Source organism: Doryrhamphus excisus, linkage group LG19 (genome assembly GCF_037039965.1).
Source record: "Doryrhamphus excisus strain RoL-2023G ecotype Guam linkage group LG19, RoL_Dexc_Guam_v1.1, whole genome shotgun sequence".
Lineage (NCBI taxonomy): Eukaryota > Metazoa > Chordata > Actinopteri > Syngnathiformes > Syngnathidae > Doryrhamphus > Doryrhamphus excisus.
The window spans coordinates 1,569,096-1,586,520 of record NC_136375.1 but is presented as its reverse complement, the minus strand read 5'-3'; the positions used below and the strand labels follow the sequence as shown (position 1 = coordinate 1,586,520).

At 42.0% G+C, this 17,425-nt stretch overlaps 1 protein-coding gene across 4 annotated transcripts; it reads left to right on the top strand.

Moving 5' to 3' along the window:
- The first annotated feature begins 3,024 nt into the window (after window positions 1–3,024).
- On the top strand, window positions 3,025–16,314 carry ptbp1a (polypyrimidine tract binding protein 1a). 4 transcript variants are annotated; one of them, XM_058056133.2, is made up of 16 exons: window positions 3,025–3,125; window positions 3,863–3,916; window positions 4,111–4,141; window positions 8,946–9,006; window positions 9,189–9,361; window positions 9,534–9,680; window positions 9,801–9,971; window positions 10,037–10,147; window positions 10,323–10,503; window positions 10,599–10,676; window positions 10,752–10,909; window positions 12,129–12,162; window positions 13,068–13,160; window positions 14,143–14,359; window positions 14,425–14,502; window positions 14,579–16,314. In XM_058056133.2, the coding sequence occupies exons 1-16, from the start codon at window positions 3,118–3,120 to the stop codon at window positions 14,709–14,711; spliced, it is 1,728 nt and encodes a 575-aa protein (XP_057912116.2). In that variant the 5' UTR covers window positions 3,025–3,117; the 3' UTR covers window positions 14,712–16,314. The 4 variants fall into 4 exon arrangements, with proteins under 4 accessions (XP_057912116.2, XP_057912115.2, XP_078655371.1 ...); XM_058056132.2 differs by having other exon boundaries at window positions 10,596–10,676; XM_078799245.1 differs by lacking the exon at window positions 3,025–3,125 and adding an exon at window positions 3,428–3,496 and having other exon boundaries at window positions 10,596–10,676.
- Window positions 16,315–17,425: the final 1,111 nt, after the last annotated feature.

The window sequence follows — 17,425 nt, the reverse complement described above, 5'->3', positions numbered from 1 at the left end:
TTGATTGATTTGATTGACAGCCGGCGATCCATCCATCACCCGCACGCCTCACTGTCACCTCATTGTCACGTCACGCCATCTTCAAGGTAGCTCCGTCTCGGAAATCTGGTGCTAATCTCCCGGTCTGCCGTCCACGGACCGTTCGTTGCCTCGGGTCCTTGCTGTAACATTCCAAGGGAATATCGGGGAATATCGGGGAATATCGCCCATGCTTTTTCCATTTGTACTAAAATGGCCGCATCTGTGTTGTCCGTTGCCTTCCTTTGTCCGTTTGGTTCTTCATCCTTTTCCTCAGCACAACCTACGTCTGTCATACTGTAATTTTATGCAGTACATGCAGTACATGCAGTACACACGTGTGCGTGTAGGAGTACTTTATAGAATCAGGCTTCGTGCGGCAGCGGCATCGAACCAATGCATCTATTCCGTCGTCTAAATGTTAAATCCTGAATAAAAAAAAAATCTTTAACTCAAACCGGGTGTGTGGAATCATTCCAACGTGTGGCCTGGGGGCCGTTTGTGGCCTGTGGTGGTTTTATTATTGGCCCGCGGCGCATTTTAAAACAAAACAATAAACAGCAAAAAGTGAAAAATCAGCAATCATTTTGCAAAAATAAAGTCAAAAAATAAAATTAAGAATTTTGCAAGAATAATGTCAATATTATGAGGGAAAAAATAGTCATAGCATAAAGTTGAAATATTAAAGAAAAAAAAAATTTTATAAAAAAAAAAATTGGGGGGAAAAGAGCAAAGTTGATACTAATTGACTTTTTTACTTATTGAAATATTCAATAAAAAATATCTTGTTTTTAAAAAATGCCCAATATGAGAAAAACACTGTAACTAGAATAAAGTCAAAATATTATGGAAATAAATTCATGACTAATAAATTTAAAAAAATGTTTTTTAATCTGTAAAAAGTGGGAGGAAAATAGAGCAAAGTTCATACTAATTGGCCTTTTCACTTATTGAAAGATTCAATAAAAAATATGTTTTTTTTTTAAATGCCCAATATGAGAAAAATACATTTAATAGAATAAAGTCAAAATATTATGGAAATAAATTAATGACTAATACATTTTAAAATAAAATATTATTCTTGAAATAAATTCAAGAATAATGTTGATGAAGAAAAATAATGTCATAGTAGCATAAAGTTGAAATATTAAAAAATTATTTTTTTAATTTGTAAAAAATGGGGGGAAAATCAAGCAAAGTTGATACTAATTGGCTTATTCACTTATTGAAATAATCAATAAAAAATATATTGTTTTTTTTTAAATGCCGACTATGAGAAAAATACTGTTACTAGAATAAAGTCAAAATATTATGGAAATAAATTCATGACTAATAAATTTTAAAAAATGTTTTTTAATCTGTAAAAAATTGGAGGAAAATAGAGCAAAGTTCATACTAATTGGCTTTTTCACTTATTGAAAGATTTAATAAAAAATATGTTGTTTTTTTTAAAAATGCCCAATATGAGAAAAATACAGTTAATAGAATAAAGTAAAAATATTATGGAAATAAATTCATGACTAATACATTTTAAAATAAAATATTATTCTTGAAATAAATTCAAGAATAATGTCGATGAAGAAAAATAATGTCATAGTAGCATAAAGTTGAAATATTAAAGAAATATTTTTTTAATTTGTAAAAAATGGGGGGGGGGGAAGCAAAGTTGATACTAATTGGCTTTATCACTTATTGAAATATTCAATAAAAAATATGTTGTTTTTTAAAAAAATGCCCAATATGAGAAAAATACAGTTACTAGAATAAAGTCAAAATATTATGGGAATAAATTCATGACTACACAAAGAAAATTTACAATAATAAACAGTTAGAAAATTAAAAAAAAACAATAAGAGCTGTAATTTTATGACAATTATATCAAAATATTAATATAAAAAAGTAATATTGTCACAAGAAAAAAGTCACAATTTTAGCGAATAAAGTAGTAATATTATGAGGACAAATAATTTATTTCAGTAGCACAACAATAAAATATGAAATTAAAAATATGTCATTTGTAGTATTCATTCATTCACTTTCTACAGTCCAGTCAGGGATGAAGTCGGGATGCAGTTGCACCCATACACCACTAGAGGGCGAACGTAAACCACTTTCAACATGCAGTTTTGCCCCAAATGTAAACATCCCCAGCGCCTTATTTACATGTTTTCTACTTTGTAGACTTTTTATCAGGAAGCGACAGCTGTCCCCTCTCTGTAGTGGGAGGTGTGTCTCTTATGAATTATTAATTATGGAGGCAGAATATATTACAAGTATTCCAGTCGTTTGCAGTGCATTTCCACACCACTGCAATCAAAATTTAAAAAAAAAACAAAACATTAGTCTTAAATTTATCCTTGAAATGTACTCACATGTTTGGCCCTATGTTGAAAAAAGTCTGATTCCTAAAAACATCTGTAAAAATATATATTTTTTAAGTACGTCTTTTTGAAATCTAATGATATTTTCAGGGATTTTAGATGGGTTTGAATGGGGAAAACAGCACCATCTAGTGGAATAATGCAGTAGTGTAAATGTTTGTTGACATAAATTCGGGATGGAAATGACAATTTTATATGACATATTTTTGTTGCCGACTTTTATGGGTTAAAACCGATTGGAACAAAATGCCTTTTACTTTGATGTCGCTTTTTCAAGCTATAATTCATTCTGGTTTAATATTTTTCGATATTTTATTTAACTCTGACGTTGCTGTTGGAGTGGTTTATAAATAAATATATACGGTAATGTCTGGTGTTTTACGTTATTTTTAATTTTCTGATAGTGTCTATCAAAACATAGTTTCATCATTATTTATGCAAACACCGCTATTGTCCACAGATTATCCAGGTGTGCCTAATGTTTTGACTGGCGAGTTGGCCCTGTTATGTATTTTTAATTGACTCCCTCCCCCTTCAAAAATGACGTCCGTTTTGACCAATGGTGTCCCCGTTATCTGACAAGCCCCGCCTACTCGGAGTTCTCGGCGGTGACTGGACGAATCAGGGCTCGCCTCCGCGAGTTCAGCCATTTTGTAAGAAAATCAAGCAAGTCTGCCGCCCTACCTTCGCCTCAGACCTGCAGTTTTTTTCTTGTGCAATGGACGGGTAAGTCGGAAAAGAAGCACTCTTCGAACTCGATTTCACACACAAAGCCGGGATAGGACTCACTTTTATGTTTATAACCCGTGGCCTTGTCGCCTTTTACGTTGAGCTCGCTTGTTTTAATGCGAAAGTTGGACTTAAATTACTTTTTTTTTTTGTTGTTGGGCGCGCGTGTGTGTCGGTCACTCAAACATGCAACAGTTAGCACGGCTAAGCTAGCTTCTTAGCATCTGTCGTTAAGTTCCGCCAATGGACGAGTTTACCTGGAACGTTTTTTTTTTTTAAAAAAAAGACTCAACAAAGTGAGCGAACGTCGGTGGTAAAAGATATTGAGATGCGGTGACGGGGAAAGAAGTGTTCCCGGGGAGGGAGTAGTAAGTGGAGCTAAAGCAACGTGTCTCATTTCCGCATTCATGTTTGTCATGGAGGGCCATGTTTAACGACTAGTCTTCACTTCCAACATGTCGCCTTGATTTAATCTTTTTTTTTTACATTACTCGCAGAGGATATCTAAGCACAGTAAGGTCACTTTATGGCGTGGCGTCTTCGTCGAAGCCTTCTTCAAATATGTTGTTTTTTTGTGTTTTTCCCTCTTCTCTCCGTCCCTTGTCCTCCTTGGGCGACAATGTAAACGCTTTCCGTTGCTGGAGACAATCTGGTTTCATTTCCTTCTTGATGTGAAAAGTTTTTGAGATTCTAAAGTTGCTTTTTTTTTTTGTTTTAATCCTCAAACCTCACAGCCGCCTAGACGCTGACCTGTACCCTCTGGGATCCGGCTACGTCCCTGAAATCGAGTAAGGACTTTGATTCATTGGGAAATGTCATGTAATAATAATAATAATAATAAAGTTGAGACTTTTAAGTATGCATCTTTTGGAATGAGGAAGTTGGCGCCTTTGAATGCACCATATTGTGTCCTGCCAAGAAGTTGCAATGGCTGTGAATTTGCAGTTGAACTGACAACCGTTTGGTTTTTTTTTTTCCACAGCAGTGTCCATGACATATCAGTTGGCACGAAGGTAAGCATCACCCTTTCAGTGGCTTTTGTCCTGGATTTGGATTCTCTAATGGTCCACCACGGGGACCCGGTCCAATCAAACTGTAGCTCTTGGTCCTCTACCCTCTCAGGTTGCATGATCTTGCCCAGTACTGTACTTTTCCAGATCAGGGGTCTCAAACTCAATTTACTTGGGGGCCACTGGAACTCGGGTCTGGGTGAGACTGGGCCGCATCAGGTTTTCCCAAAAAAAAAAACTTTGCTTTGGTTCCAATTTTCTACAAGTTCTCAAGTATCTTACTTTTTATTTTTATACACAAAATAAGATGAAAAATAAACAAATCAAGAATAAAGAAAATCAATCAGTAATAAATAAATATAATAATAATAATAATAATAAACTTAAGAAACCACATATAGTTGGTGGGTAGACAAATGATTTTTTTCAGATTAAAATGACCAAAGCATTATTAGAGCCCTGTAGACATGACAAAAAACGACTATAGTCACATTTATACTCTTTTTATTTACAACATATTGCGCAACTGCAGGGTCTTGAGACACATGCTAACTCGCAAACTAGAGAGCTAGCGACCTAAACGGTAGCCTCCAAGTTATTTCCTTTCAACTTAAATAGCCAAAAACTTACCACTTCCACACGGATAGGGAGGATAACTATTAAGTTATTTAACCTTTAACATGAACCTGAATCAAATGTAATATTTTTTTCTGGGTACATGATACCATACAGCATCCATATCAAACGTTAAACGTTCATATCAAGGCGGGGACCTCAAACTAATGTCTGGCGGGCCACGGGCCACATGTTTGAGACCCGAAAAACAAGAGAATACAACCTTTCCATTTGATATTTTGTAAAATTATGCTAAGTGGTGATGTGTATTTCGAGAAAAGTTGCGATATTATTTGTATCTTTGCTGGTTTTCGACTTTATTCCCATAATTTCTTTATTTTTGTGGAATTATGGCCCACCCCAACTAATTTCCCAAAAAGTACAACTTTATTACTGGTGTGTTTGGATTGTGTCTCATAATATTAAGACTTGTAAAATATTGATTTTCTATGCCACTAAAATGATTTTTTTCCCTCGTCATTTTACAAATTTCTTCTCATAAAATTGCAAAAATGTTTCCGCTACACTTTGACTTTTGTCATAAGATATCATTTCCATTTTTTTCCAGCTATTTCACCTTTACATGTAATTTACTTTTATTCCCACAATATTTTCTCGTCACATTTCTGCAATCTAAATTTTCCAAATTTACTGTTTTGTTTCTCGTAATATTTTTTGTAATATTTAAACTGTGTCAAAAATTAAATACAACTTTGTGTTTTTTTTTAATATTTTGAGTTTTCTTTAATTACTGCATGTTACTTTTGAATTTGTGCAGTTTTGCTGTTAAAATGATATTTCTTAAATGTGAAGCGCCCTGCAAATGTCCCCCCGTGCTGCACTTTGGACACCCCTGATACATTACGATGCTCCAAGAGCGACCCAGCGTCTTGTAGTTTTTATATAATAAGCAGGTTTGGTCGTATGTAGCTGGAGAGTCTTCCCCTGTAATTACAGAACTGCTGTTGCAAGCCTTTATTTCCCATCGGTTGCCTTTTTTTTGGCCAACATTTTTAAATATATAGGAACATGTTTTAAAGTGGATCTATAACGCTTTTTCCCGTTTTTCTGACCGAAAATGTTGTTGAACTTTCAGAAAATGACGTTTACACATTTGGAACTGGGCCCTTTTTTTTCCCCCTAACGACGACTCACTGTGACATCACAGCGAGCCTTATGAGAAATCAGCAGCTCCATCGAGCTGGTGACTTTCTTATACGGGCGTGACCGTGTACGAGCTGGTCGAGAGAGTGAAAACGTCTTTTGGTGTCAATGTAATTGGGAAATATAACATGGTATCATTTTAAAACTTGTATCGGAGAACTAAAACCACAAAGTTGTAATTGAGGGAAAATTAGGCGAGTTATATTGAGAATAAAGTAAAACTATTACAAGTCATTGGGTACACATTGACACATGACAAAACCTCAGAAAGTGGCCCTTGAATCCTTTGATTTGCTGCTTAAAATAATTTCTTTATATAATTACATACTGTACATTTCAAAGGAGCAAAATCAGCTTGCTTGCATGTTCTTGCCTGGGGGGGGTGTGCGGTTTGAAGCCCGGGACCATTGTTCTGCAGCCACCCTTTGGCCAAAGGTCTGTTTAAACAGGCACAGGTACACGCAGGGCACACGCCACGCCCTCTTCCCCTTTCAGCCGAGCCTGTTTCTCAACATGGACTGAAGCTCCTGGCCTGACTTTTTCGCTTCACGCGGCCCCCCCGAGCCAATGGCGCTTCTTCATAAATGGACGCAAAATGTACAATTTGATATTAGTACAAGTATCAGTCCCGGATCGGCAGCGTATACCCGAGTTTAAATCGCTCAGTTCCAGCTCTCTGCTTTGCTGGAATCTTGTAATTATTCGTCTGGCATTCCGCGGTCACATTCCAATCTCCCCCTCCACACCCCCGGTGAGACACCCTGCCCCCCCGTCCCCCATTGACTGCCATGGCAGATCATGGGGGAGAAAAAAAATGTACCTGTGACTCCTCCCCCAACCCTCGTTTTACTGTTGCCTATTGAGATTCAGATGTTGTCTAACAAAAGCCAGGTGTGACGTTTATGACGCGGTACTCCATTTTGAGCCCAAGCTCCTTTTTTACTGCCCCCGAGAGGAAGCCGCACAACACGTTCAGGAAGTGAGCCGATCATGCATCGTGATTTGCTCAGGGGTGGTTATTATGCTGTCAGCGCCCGCGAGCTACAAGAACAATGTCGACGCTCACGTTTTCCGTGTAGCGCACTGAAAAGTGTGCAAGTTTTGACACATGCATTATCTTCTCAGCTCTGTGCCTATTATTGGAATGAGGAAGTGGGGGGGGGGAACTAACCATGAAGCAGTAATCACCAAGTCCCAAGGAGGGAGTTAGCAGAACCCAGGAAGCAGGCCCGGTCTTGTCGTCTTCCTGTCTTTTCTCTTCCTTTTTGGAGCGATTATGTGATTGTGGACTGCCCGACCAGAATGGCACAATCCGGTTTACGGACTTTAGGCAACGCCTTTTTGTTAACGTCACCTTCTGTCTTTTTTTGAAATGTTCCAATAAGCCGTGGCAGGCCACACCCATGTTTCAGTTTCTTTATCCGCTCTTTTAGTGCGCATTTGGGTTGGCTTCAGATTTTCACTAGCCCTGCCTCGCTACATCGCTCTTGACTTTTTAAAAATGTATAAATGATCTATGTTTTATGGTTGTCTATAGCCTAGTTTCCATAAAACAGTATATATTTACGCAAATCCTACGTAATTGTTGCAATGAACTAAAATACAAAGTCGTTTATAGCGATTGATTGGTTCCAGACCTGAATAGCCTGTAGCATAGAAAACCTGAAAGTACAGTTAACAAAATTAGAGCCTCGTACTCACAATAATATCCCCTTTAGTTGCCTTTTACATGCCTGTTGATTGTTTACTCGAGACTAGCTGACGAGCTCACTTTTACCCTGAAATTTAACTGAAGCAAAAAAAAAAACTCACCACTTCCACACGGAATGTGAGGCGTTTTTTCCCTCTCTTCACACATGCCACAACTGACATCATGCAGTTATTTAAATATGTTTTGACTAACGGACCACGGTCTATCGCAAAACAGTGGTCAATTGTATATATTAAAATTCATAAATATCGCCAGCGACATTGATCCCTGTTTTGTGGTTTACTATAGCCTATTAATCGAAAAAGTATGCCTGTTATAAGCAATTTGGACATAGTTTTTGACATGAAGCATTTTCAAGCGTAAAATGATGTGATGAATGCGGTTAAAACCTGTATTTAAAAGATCATAAACATGTTACACGTTTTCATAAATTGGGATTCCTTCCTGGAACCAATTAACCACCACAAACTAGGGATTAAACGTAGTCCTATGGTTGGAAATCTCCCTTCTGGCCTGCAGGTCGGATTCGCAATTTTGCTGAAGAATGCTCTCAAACCTGCACTGCTGGTTCTTTTTTTTTTTGTCGTCGTTTCTTGTGCGGCTCTTCAAATCCCCGAGAGTCCTAAGGGGTTCCATATGTTTGCACTCTGCCATGAAAACAATGGCCCTAGTTTCATTGGAACAAGACCTCCATTGTGGTTCCCCACCCCGCTGTAGAGCTTAGTCCATTGAGCCACTTCTTGTGACTGCTGTACTTCATTATGGCTCCGCCATGTGGATGCTATTGTATGGTGGTGGGGGGGGGGCTTTTACAGGGTCTTCTCCACTACCCTTCCAGTCCAGATGGTGTCATCTACCTGGATAAGAGCTTTTGAGTTGCTGGTAGTGTTTGACTGAGGTGTAGCTGACCGGTACGGTAGATATGCAACATGCCGGACAAACAGGATTCTTGGCTTTCATTTGGCGGCGTGGAAGATTGTCATCTGTGTAGTTTGGCATTACATGGTGGTACATTTGGCGTTCCCTCGTCTGGTGCGGTTGTTGTGGCTCCCCGTGAGAATGCGCCACATGAACATATGAACTGCGGTAACCCCGTATCTGATGACAAACCCGAGTCTTCTCATTGTTAACGGCCGGGCGGGTAGGACGGGGGGGGGGGTTGTGTTTCCTTCTGAAGCAAGTTTTCAAGAGTCGCGTTACGTCCCGGTTTCACCTCACAAAGGTTTCTGTAACGCGAGAGCCCCGCTCCCCCACCTGCCCTTGTGTGCGTTCATTGCTAATGTTTAAAGTGAGCCCTTTTGTTTTCGTTCTCTGCAGAGGGGATCTGACGAGCTCTTTTCTTCCTGCATATCCAACGGGCCCTATATCATGAACTCAGGTAGGGGGTTGCCATGAAAGGATGGTTCCTTTCGCCCACCGCCGCCTCATTTAAGCGCTTGTCTTGTCTGTGTTGTGTGTGTGTGTGTGTTGCCATGGCAATCAATCCATTATTCAGGAAACGGGCAAGCAACGCCTTTTCACTCCCCCCTGATAGTATCTGCTTCTTGTTTGCCCTCGCAGCCAATGGCAACGACAGCAAAAAATTCAAGGGTGACGTCCGCAGTCCCGGTGTTCCATCACGTGTGGTGCACGTACGCAAGCTGCCCAGCGACATAAACGAGGCTGAGGTTATCGGGCTGGGTTTGCCCTTTGGGAAAGTCACCAATCTGCTGATGCTGAAAGGGAAAAACCAGGTACGGAGTCATGGATAGATCCCCTGATCCCCTGTCCTGTCTGGGTTCGCTCCTCAAAGGATGGGACAGAACCGTGTGTTGTTTTTTTTTTTTAATGTAATGATTGTTACAACACCACTGTGGTAGAGTCTATTGCAAGGCTGGATCATGTTTTTCCTGTTGCACCCTGCAGGCTTTCCTGGAGCTGAACAGCGAGGAGTGCGCTCAGACCATGGTGAGCTACTACTCGTCTGTCACCCCCGTCATCAGAAACCATCCCATTTACATGCAGTACTCCACCCACAAAGAGCTCAAGACGGACAACTCCCCCAACCAAGTGGTGAGTGAGGCCTTGGCCGCCACTCTTTTGTTTTTGCGTTTCAAATATAATCATTTTAGAACTCTTTTAGCCGGCAAATGTCACGACAGCGCTAAGATGTTTTGTCTTCTCCCTCCCCAGCGTGCCCAGGCAGCTCTGCAGGCGGTCAACGCTCTGCACGGCGGCGGGATCGGCGGCATGGCCATTTCTGCCGACACGGGCGGCCTCGCCGGCGCCACGGCTCAGAGCTCCGTTCTCCGAGTCATCGTGGAGAACCTTTTTTACCCGGTCACCCTGGATGTGTTGCACCAGGTACTATCTGAGCTGTCATGAATCAAATATGCATGTTTGTATTAGACTGACACGCGTCTCCTCAGATCTTTTCCAAGATTGGCACGGTGCTGAAGATCATCACTTTCACCAAGAACAACCAATTTCAGGCTCTCATCCAGTACGCCGACGCCATGACGGCCTATCACGCTAAAATGGTAAGACTGGTACAACTGCGTAGGAACTCTTCCATTCCGTTGGAAGTGATCCACGTGTTACAATCGTCACTTTTATTGCAAATGTTGATCTGAAAACTGAGTGGGATTTAGTACTCTTAACGCTAGCACCGCACAATCTGACGGCATCCCACGCGTCCCCCCCTTTTCTGTCAAGTCTCTGGATGGGCAGAACATCTACAACGCCTGCTGCACCCTGAGAATCAGCTACTCCAAGCTCACCAGCCTCAATGTGAAGTACAACAACGACAAGAGCAGGGACTACACCCGCCCCGACCTCCCCAACGCGGATTCCCAGCCAACCCTTGACCACCAGACCATGGCGGCCGCTGCATTTGGTAACATTGCGGGTGCCCCCCACCTCCCCACCCCCCCCGTCTTAATCACAAGTCACCACTTGCAAGTACACGCTTATTTCCTTTCACAACAGCAGCACCGGGTATAATATCTGCATCTCCATACGGTGGCGCTCATGCTTTCCCCCCAGCCTTCGCCATCCAGCAGGCGGCAGGTCGGTGCATTTCATTTCGGAGCATTGACTCGAGTTTTGTATGAAATAACGCAAGTATTACATGAATCCTTGTAGGTCTTGCGGTGCCTGGTATTCCCAGCGCCTTGGCGTCTCTGAGTGTCGGGCACGGAGGCATGGCGGCGGCGGCGGCGGCCGCCAGTCGCCTCAGCCTGGCCGGCCTCGCTGCCGCAGGGGGACACAACGTCCTGTTGGTCAGCAATCTGAACCCCGAGGTCAGTAACACCCGGCTAGGCTCTCTCAAAAGATGCAGCGCACAGCGCCCGCCCCCTCTGTCTGCGTAGGGAGATCGGTGTCGCCCCCGCGTGGATGTGACGGGGACTAGCCAAAGAACCGCCATCGCTTTTGTTGTTTTGTTTGTGCCATCCAGTCAAAAGCACTTCTCTTTCAGGACCTCTGTTTGACCAAACCCGCTGCGTTTTCTGACCTGCCACTTTGCTCACTGTGAATTTTTACGTTTATTCAGTACACTAACTTCTTTTTTTGTAAACACTTACCATTCCATATCTTCATTTTTTTTGTCCATAAGTTTGTAATCATTCTTGAGTTGTTTGGAGAGACAATATTACTTTTCCCTCTTCCTTTTGTTTATACTTAAAATACATACTCGGGTATGAACTAGTCAGTCGTATATATGGCTCATGTTTAGTGGGTACATTAAGAGGGTTGGGACGTGACTGTTTACATAGTGATATATATATATATATATACATATATATAAATGTCTTTTGAAGGTAGCATGTCATTGAAAAGTACATATTGTCTCTGCCTTTTTTCTGTATTTCATTGTTAATCTTTTTTTTTTCTCTTCTGTTTCTCCTAGTGTTCCCATAGTGACAGTGTATTTTAATTTAGCCAGTTCTACTGTCTGAAGCACTACATTTCTTTGTGTATACTGACCTTGTTTTTTTTTTACTTCCTTTTTCTCTCTCTCTCTCTCTCCCTCCTTCCCCCACTCCTTTATTTTTTTTAAACCCCCACCCCGCCCCACCTGTACTCTTGCCAACTGACCGCACGCCCCATGACCAATTGTTCCCTCTGTCCTCCCCCATTTCTGCTACAACCACCCGCCCGGCTGTCTCTCCTGGCCATCGCCCCCCCCCCCCCCCCCCCCCACCGATTTGGACTACACCCACAAAATGAAAACAAAAACCAATTGGCGCCCCCGACTGACTTTTGCCCCAAATGTCCACAACTCATAACTCCATCACCACCACCTCATCAACTCCCCTACTCCTTGTCCTCTCTCCATTATTCTCTCCGTCCCTCATGCCTCTCCTTCCACCATGGTACTGTGGCCTTCCTGTGGACCTCGCTGCCTGTGGCCTGCGGACATGTCCCGACTCCACTCCACTGTCCTCCACTCCGCCTCTTTTCCCCTGTCCCTGTTCCCTCCCCCTTTTTGGCCCGCTGCTCCCCCTGCTGTCTCTAAAGAGCGTTACGCCACACTGCCTCTTTATTCTTTTCGGTACGTTATCATCCTTTCATCTCCTTTTTTTATTACTACTGTTACCTGCAAAGGTGGGCATGTCTTGTCTCATGTTGGCTTTGTTTTTACTTATTTGAACCACTGATGGCTTATCATCAGGCTAGGTGGGCATAAAAGAGGGTTGGGTTGTTAGTTTTGTTGGGGGGTGGAGATGTGTGTGTGTGTGTGTGAGGAAATGGAGGCTGAGAGCGCCACACAGAGCAGCAGCATTTCATTCAAATGTTCATTTGCTTTAAAAACATTTTAGTAGTTTTATCTTCAAAAGAGCAGTCCCCCTCAGTGGGTTCTCTAAATTCTAAAAACATCACGCTCTGGTAGACAAGCTGATGCATTTATGGAAATATTGGCTTTCCCTACGTTGTGATTTAGGAAAATGGGCAATGCCGTTTTTTTTTTGGTTTTTTTGTGGAATTTCCCCAAAGTGGCATAGCAACAACACGGACTAAATCAAATGCTGCAGCTTTCTTTTTTTTTTTTTTTGTGCAGTGACCTTCCCCTGGTGTGATGCCTTCCCCTTTTTAGAGTTGGCTTATGCATGTGTAGTTTCCTGCTCCTGCATGGTTTTACCACATTGACACAAAGTGACTTTATGCTAGCAAACCGATTCAACTACCCCTACTTCCCTTTTAATCTGACCTTTTCAAAGCAAAACTTTGTTTATATTTTTACAACTGTCCTTTCTTAGAGTTAGTCTGATATTCCACATCAGTTCCAATCAAGCCGGGGTTCGGTCTGTAGCAGATTTGATAGCAACATCCCGAGATCCTTCCAAATTGTGTTTGCTGCTGTGATTGGCTGTGTGTGAGAGAGAGACTATTTGTTAAACTAAACCCTGCCCCCCCTCCCCACCTCCCGCGTCTGACCTGTGCTCCTCTCCTTCCCAGGCGTGTACGGCGACGTGATGAGAGTAAAGATCCTGTTCAATAAAAAGGAGAATGCTCTGATCCAGATGTCGGATGGCACCCAGGCTCAGCTAGGTTAGCCCCACAGCGCTTTGTTTGCGTTCATCTGCCATGCTTGTATTCATCACCCCGGGAACATTCTGGTGTTTTGTCGCGGCAATAACAAATAGTACATTCTGTATTAACGGTATTTTGTGTAGTTTGTCCAGTCCAGTTGTCTTAACGTTGAATGTCGCCGTTACAGGGAGGAGATGATGATTTTAACATAAGAAAAGTATAATGAAAAAAAAAACATTTATTATTCTTGAAATAGTTTTGTCAAATTATATATAAAGTACTTGGCGGTATCTCCATGCACATAGTTTTTGCACCGTTATGTTTGTATTTATTTCGTTGACTCAGAACTAGGGCTCCGGCATCTTGATGTGTAGTTTTTTTCTTATTTTTTTTTTTCCCCCGGATTGAAAAGTGGGTCGGGTGGATATGTTTGAGGCGGGCAAGTTTATCTTGTTGCCTTAATGTTGCAACCACTTTGGAATAAACATGGCGTACTGGCCTCGTGTTGATGGGCGGCTCACCGTGCTACATGATCTTGGTTACGTTGCCTCGTTCCTCACGAAGCTCCTTTTCTGCTTTGAGGGGAAAATGTGCTACAGCTTCGAGTACGCCTGTAGTTGCTTTTTAATGTGTGAAGCTAATTTTAAAATGTTTGGCTTTGGAATATCAAAGGCATTTTGGGGGCTTTTTATTAGGGGTGTCTGATTTATCTAACCCTAACGATGTCGCCCCATGCTTAACATGTTGGCACACGGCTGGAGTGGAGCGCTTGTATCATATGGCCGATATAATTTATGCGTTTATTGTGTACCTCCTATTTAATAAGTTGAACTGAGACTTGATTTCATGAAACTGCAATTCACCAACTTGCCACCGGGGGGTGCTGTTTCGCTTGTCATGCACCTCTGGTCTTGCTATGCAAATTGCTCATTTGTGTGCGAGTATGAAATCTGTCCTGGTTGTTTTATCACGCCGGCGTTCCTTGTTTTTCCCCCCTCAGCCATTAGTCACCTGAACGGCCAGCGGCTTCACGGCAGGGCCATCCGCGTGACGTTGTCCAAACACACCACGGTGCAGCTGCCGCGGGAGGGCCAGGAGGACCAGGGCCTGACAAAGGACTTCAGCAACTCGCCACTGCATCGCTTCAAGAAGCCCGGTTCCAAAAATTACTCCAATATCTTCCCGCCCTCTGCCACGCTCCATCTGTCCAACATACCGTGAGTTTTTTTTATTTTTTTATTAAATGAATAGCGTGTACATAATGACTTCAATGACCTGATAGGCCTTCTGTGGTGGAGGAAGACCTCAAGAGGCTTTTTGCCAGCTCAGGAGCCACAGTCAAAGCCTTCAAGTTCTTTCAGTAAGTTATTTTTATTTTTTCCTCTTCAATGAGGTTCTGTATTAAGCATCGGACCTTTTCTCTCTCCTCCACGCAGAAACGATCGCAAGATGGCCTTGATCCAGATGGCCTCGGTGGAGGAAGCCATCGAATGCCTGATCGAGTTCCACAACCACGACCTGGGAGAGAACCACCACCTTCGAGTGTCCTTCTCAAAGTCCACCATCTGAGTGCCTTTTTTTTTTTTTTTGTATATGCGTCTCTCTCTCTCTCCCCGAGGCCATTTACTGCCTGATTGCGACCATTCTCCCAATTACAGGAAGTTGCTCCCTTTAGACTTCCAAACTTTTTCCGTCTCCACTAGGTTTAGGTATCAAACTCTTGTGATTTTTTTTTTAATTTTTATTTGGAAGTCATCCTTTTTTTATATATATCTATGTGAAAACAAAAACAAACCCAGATATTTCTTTTGGTGTTCAAGTCAGGTAAAACGGTGCTTGGGTGTTAAAGCGACGGGCAGACGACTATTTTGTATTTGCGTACAAAGCAGCTTAGCTTAGCCATTCAGGGACGAGCGTCTTTACACTAAATGTTTTTTATCCGCTTTTATGTTTAGAAATTGTCTTGTAAGCACAACCAATCAGCGCGAAGCATAAAAGACCCGAACCCGTACCCGGACCAGCTCTCTGGCACCCAACACGAGGCAGCTACGAACTGTCGCTTAAAAAAAAAAGACCAAAATCGCTTAAAAGACACTTCAGCATTCCTTTCGAACCGCCGCGACATACTGTGCCTTTTTGGAGGCACTTTTTTTTTTTTACATTCTCATGAAGTGCTCGCCGAGTTGCTTCACTATACTGTAATTGTCTCCCTATCTTTGTACGTACTCCAGTCTCGTGCCTTACTTCCCTCGCCTGCCTTACGCAAATCGCTCAAAACAACAACGTCATGGTGTGTTCGGGTTCAAACGGAAGGTAAAACACAAGTTGTAAAGATTTGTGTGCATATATCCCTAAATATGTATGTAGAAACTATGAATGTAGACGCGCGACGTAGCGCCATATGTTCACGTATACGTGGACACCCTATATTCTATTCATTTAGCCTTTTTATGTTAGCATTTAGCGGTCTGGTTGGACGCTTATAACGCAGTGCCTTCACCCAATGAGGCTTTTTCATGTTCCCCCCCCAACCATCCCACCCCTAAACTCAGGTAAATGGTACCTGTGACGCGGGGGCAGCTGGGAGGCATCTGACAGTTAAAAAAAAAATTTTTTTTTTTTTTTTTTTTTTTTTTTAGTGCACTTTGCCCACCGTAACCCGCCCTCACCTTTTTTTCATCACATCAAGTCTTAAACGCGGTCACATTCCTCACAGTGCCTCCCGCAGCGCTTCTGTATAATAGATACAGATGTGTATTTTTCTATTAAAAAAAAAATATGCATGGTTTAACAAAAAAGCTTCATGTAGCTTCAGACGGTTATCGTCATCGTTGTTGTTGTTGTTGTTGTTGAGGACCAAAGTACCCTCTGCGGTTTTGTAGTGTTGTGATTTCTCAAGTGTGTTACTTCACCCCCCCACCCCCACGCACATTCCAACACCTGACCCAAGCCGATACTGTATCATTCCCGTTCCCAATCCGGTGTAGACCACATTATGTTTCTCCTTTTTTATATATATACGGGGGAGAGGGCTGCTGGTTGTATATATTCATGTTTTTGTACCACACAATCATTTGGATTATAAAGACTTTACGTTCAAAACATGTATATTTTGATAAGACAATACAATATTAAAAAAAAAATAAAGCTCCCCCCAGAGCTGTGAAAATGACCTTTTTTTTTTGTAGCGCAAAGACATAAAAACCCGGTATGAACACAGAACTCTTACCCGCCCCCGCCCGCCCGCCATCTTGTTCTTGTCTCTCTACTTCTTGTGCTGCCTTCAATAAATCTTTACTTTGTTCCTTCTTTCATCTGGACTAGTTTGGTTTCTCTGTCCCTCCTTTTCCTGTGGATCTGACGCTGGTGACCATCTTAACATTCCCATCCCGTTTACTACTTTTGAGCTACATTTCCAACTTATTCTTCTTTAGAACTTGGACTTGAACCATTGGCATTATTTCCCACTGTTAGCCAGCAGGGGGAGGTGTTGCTCTCTGGTGATTGGTCTACTAAACCCCATAGAGGTGACTTTACCTGCCAACTCCTACGATGTCAATAGTCCCGACACTTTAATCTCAGGTGGCTCCCCGGGCTTTGTGGCATTAGGCCTTTACCTTCCCTTTTGTCCAACTCCCTTCCACAGCGGCAGAGAGGATTAACCTCGGATCTGGGCTGTCTTTGGAGATGAGGACCAATGCGAAATGGAGAATGAGACGGTGCAGATTGTTTCTCAAGTGTGGTCTTAAAAAAAAATGAAGTGTCTGCTTCAAACTTTTTTTTTTTGCATCGCTCAACTTGCATGACAATGCTTGCTATGAAGGTCACTGAAGCACCCGTGTGGCGTTTGGTTTTAGTTCAAAGGAACCCTGGTGGACTTTCGGGGGGGGGAGACAAATTGTTACATCCCACAGCTTGTCCCTGGACATGCCTATATACGGATGAAGAATTAAAAAAACCATACAAAATTTACTTGACTCATCACACAGCAACTTAACATTGAAATGTATACCTCGGATATTCAATGTTACATCCCACAGCTTGTCCCTGGACATGCCTATATACGGATGAAGAACTAAAAAAACATACAAAATTTACTTGACTCATCACACAGCAACTTAACATTGAAATGTATACCTCGGATATTCAATGTTACATCCCACAGCTTGTCCCTGGACATGCCTATATACGGATGAAGAACTAAAAAAACCATACAAAATTTACTTGACTCATCACACAGCAACTTAACATTGAAATGTATACCTCGGATATTCAATGTTACA

Bases quoted from the DNA above. Each gene is read 5' to 3' on its own strand.
- ptbp1a (XM_058056132.2), top strand. The intron at 9,681-9,800 runs GTGAGTGAGGCC...CTCCCTCCCCAG, and splicing joins ACAACTCCCCCAACCAAGTG to CGTGCCCAGGCAGCTCTGCA. The intron at 12,163-13,067 runs GTACGTTATCAT...TCTCCTTCCCAG, and splicing joins CTGCCTCTTTATTCTTTTCG to GCGTGTACGGCGACGTGATG.